Source organism: Coturnix japonica, unplaced genomic scaffold, assembly GCF_001577835.2.
Source record: "Coturnix japonica isolate 7356 unplaced genomic scaffold, Coturnix japonica 2.1 chrUnrandom1009, whole genome shotgun sequence".
NCBI lineage: Eukaryota > Metazoa > Chordata > Aves > Galliformes > Phasianidae > Coturnix > Coturnix japonica.
Window position 1 is genome coordinate 2542 of NW_015440356.1, and position 3286 is coordinate 5827.

The 3286-nt window shown below is 58.2% G+C and overlaps 1 protein-coding gene across 1 annotated transcript in view; it reads left to right on the top strand.

The window, feature by feature from the left end:
- LOC107307829 (dual specificity tyrosine-phosphorylation-regulated kinase 1B-like) overlaps positions 1-3286 on the top strand; it is an 8123-nt gene that overhangs the window by 2535 nt on the left and 2302 nt on the right. The window contains exons 2-3 of the mRNA XM_015851335.2: positions 685-831; positions 2457-2597. Coding sequence (XP_015706821.1) covers positions 685-831; positions 2457-2597 — 288 coding nt within the window. The remainder of the gene's footprint in view (positions 1-684; positions 832-2456; positions 2598-3286) is intronic.

The window sequence follows — 3286 nt, forward strand, 5'->3', positions numbered from 1 at the left end:
CCATGCCCCTATTTCACCCCACACCCCATTTCCATCCATGCCCCTATTTCACACCACACCCCATTTCCATCCATGCCCCTATTTCACACCACACCCCATTTCCATCCATGCCCCTATTTCACCCCACACCCCATTTCCATCCAGACCATGCCCCTATTTCACACCACACCCCATTTCCCTCTAGGCCACGCCCCTTTCCCTCTAGGCCACGCCCCCTTTCATTCAGCTCCGCCCCCTTTTCATTCAGACCGCACACCCCCATTACCTCATTGGCTCTTTCCCATCTAGGCCACGCCCCTTTTCCAACCAGGCCACGCCCCCTTTCCATTCATACCCAGCCCCGTTTCCTTCAGGTCACGCCCCCAATGATAAGCCACGCCCCCCTTTGCTCAGCCACGCCCACATATGCAAATGACGTCCCTCTATAAGCCTCGATGCTTTTCCATAAGCCACGCCCACTTTGCTTAGCCCCGCCCCCTTCTCTTAGGCCCCGCCCCCTTTATTGCTAAGCCCCTCCCACGCTGTTCTAAGCCCCGCCCCCTTCTTGCATTAGCCCCGCCCCCTTTTAAAGGCACAGACACCCCTTAAACCATCCTCCCGCTGCCTTCACCACCCAGCCCCACCAACTGGGGGGGGGTTAAGCCCCCCCCAACTCCCACCTGACCCCCCGCCCCCCTATTGCAGATCTACCAGTACATCCAGAGCCGCTTCTACCGCTCTCCAGAGGTGCTGCTGGGGCTGCCTTACGACCTGGCCATCGACATGTGGTCGCTGGGCTGTATCCTGGTGGAGATGCACACGGGGGAGCCCCTCTTCAGTGGCTCCAATGAGGTGGGAGGGGCTTAAAGCTCGGGGGGAGGGGCTTAGGATTTGGGGGAGGGGCTTAGGGTGGTGTTAGGAGGGGTGTTATGCCCCTCTGCATTGGTTCCAATGAGGTGGGAGGGGCTTAAAGATCAAGGGGAGGGGCTTAGGATTTGGGGGAGGGGCTTAGGATTTGGGGGAGGGGCTTAGGGTGGTGTTAGGAGGGGTGTTGTGCCCCTCTTCATTGGTTCCAATAAGGTGGGAGGGGCTTAAGGCTCAGGGGGAGGGGCTTAGGATTTGGGGGAGGGGCTTAGAGCTTGGGGGAGGGGCTTAAAGCTCAGGGGGATGGGCTTAGGGCTTGGGGGAGGGCTTAGGATTTGGGGGAGGGGGCTTAGGGTGGTGTTTAGGAGGGGTGTTGTGCCCTCCTCATTGGTTGCCAATGAAGGGGGGGAGGGGGCTTAAGGCTCATGGGGAGTGGCTTAGGATTTGGGGGAGGGGCTTAGAGCTTTTGGGGGAAGGGGCTTTAAAAGCTCAAGGGGATGGGCTTTGGGGGAGGGGCTTAAGGATTTAGGGGAGGGGGCTTAGGGTGGTGTTAGGAGGGGTGTTGTGCCCCTCTTCATTGGTTCCATATGAAGGTGGGAGGGGGCTTAAAGGCTTAGGGGGGAGGGTCTTGTGGATTTGGGGGGGGGGCCTTAGGGATTTTTGGGGGAGGGGCTTAGCAGGCTTGGGGGAGGGGCTTAAAGCTCAGGGGGATGGCTTAGGGCTTGGGGGAGGGGCTTAGGATTTTGGGGAGGGGCTTTTTTGGATTTTAGCGGGAGGGGCTTAGGGGTGGTGTTAGGAGGGGGTGTTGTTGCCCCTCCTCATTGGTTTCCAATGAGGTGGGAGGGGTTAAAGCTCCAGGGGGAGGGGCTTGGCGATTTGGGGGAGGGGCTTAGGATTTGGGGGAGGGGCTTAGGGTGGTGTTAGAGACCCCAGGGGTGTCCCTTATAGGATCAGGGTGGCCTTAGAGACCCCAGGGGTGTCCCTTTATAGGATCAAAGGGTGGGGTTGTCCTTAATAGGGACCCAGGGTCCGCCTTAATATAGACTCCAGGTGGCCCTTCGGGTCCCCAGGGGTGTCCCTTATAGGATCAGGGTGGCCTTGAAGACCCCAGGGGTGTCCCTTATAGGATCAGGGTGGCCCCAGAGATCCCAGGGTGTCCCTTATAGGATCATGGTGGCCCTAGAGACCCCAGGAGTGTCCTTTATAGGATCAGGGTGGCCTTGGAGACCCCAGGGGTGTCCCTTATAGGATCAGGGTGGCCTTGGGTCCCCAGGGGTGTCCCTTATAGGATCAGGGTGGGATGTCCCTTATAGGGACCCAGGGTCCCCTTATATAGACCCAGGGTGGCCTTGGGTCCCCAGGGGTGTCCCTTATAGGATCAGGGTGGGGTGTCCCTTATAGGATCAGGGTGGCCTTGAAGACCCCAGGGGTGTCCCTTATAGGATCATAGTGGCCCTAGAGACCCCAGGAGTGTCCTTTATAGGATCAGGGTGGCCTTGAAGACCCCAGGGATATCCTTTATAGGATCAGGGTGGCCTTGGGGTCCCCGGGGTGTCCCTTATAGGATCAGGGTATCCTTGGAGACCCCCATAACCCCCACCCCATATCCGCAGGCCGACCAGATGAACCGCATAGTGGAGGTGCTGGGGTTGCCCCCACCCCATATGTTGGAACAGGCCCCAAAAGCCCGAAAATACTTTGAGAAGCTGCCGGAGGGGGGCTGGGCCCTCAAGAGGAACAAGGAGACCAAGAAGGTGAGCGGGATCCTGTCCCTTCTTTAACCCCACATCCCACAAAGATCCTATTGCTACCCCTCAAATCACCCCAAAGACCCCCAGAACCCCCCAAATCCCCCATAGGAGCCTCCATATCCCTTTCCCTCCCCCATAGCCCCCACTATATCTCTCTCTATCCCTCAAATCCCCCCATAAGACCCCCCAGATCCCCCATAGGAGCCCCCAAATCCCTTCTACTGTCCCAGATCCCCCAAAGATCCTATTTCTACCCCCCAAAGACCCCACAGGTCCCCCATAGGACCCTCCATATCCCTTTCCGTCCCCCATAGACCCCAGTATCTCTCTCTCTACCCCTCAAAGACCCCCCAGATCCCCCATAGGAGCCCCCAAGTCCCTTCTTCTACCCCATAGCCCCCAAAGATCCTATTCCTACCCCTCAAATCCCCCCATAGGAGCCTCGATATCCCTTTCCCTCCCCCATAGACCCCAGTATATCTCTCTCTACCCCTCAAATCTCCCCCAAAGAGCCCCCAGATCCCCCATAGGTGCCCCCAAATCTCTTCTTCTACCCCATAGCCCCCAAAGATCCTATTCCTACCCCTCAAATCCCCCCCAAAGACCCCCCAGATCCCCCATAGGAGCCCCCAAATCCCTTCTTCTACCCCATAGCCCCCAAAGATCCTATTCCTACCCCTCAAATCCCCCCC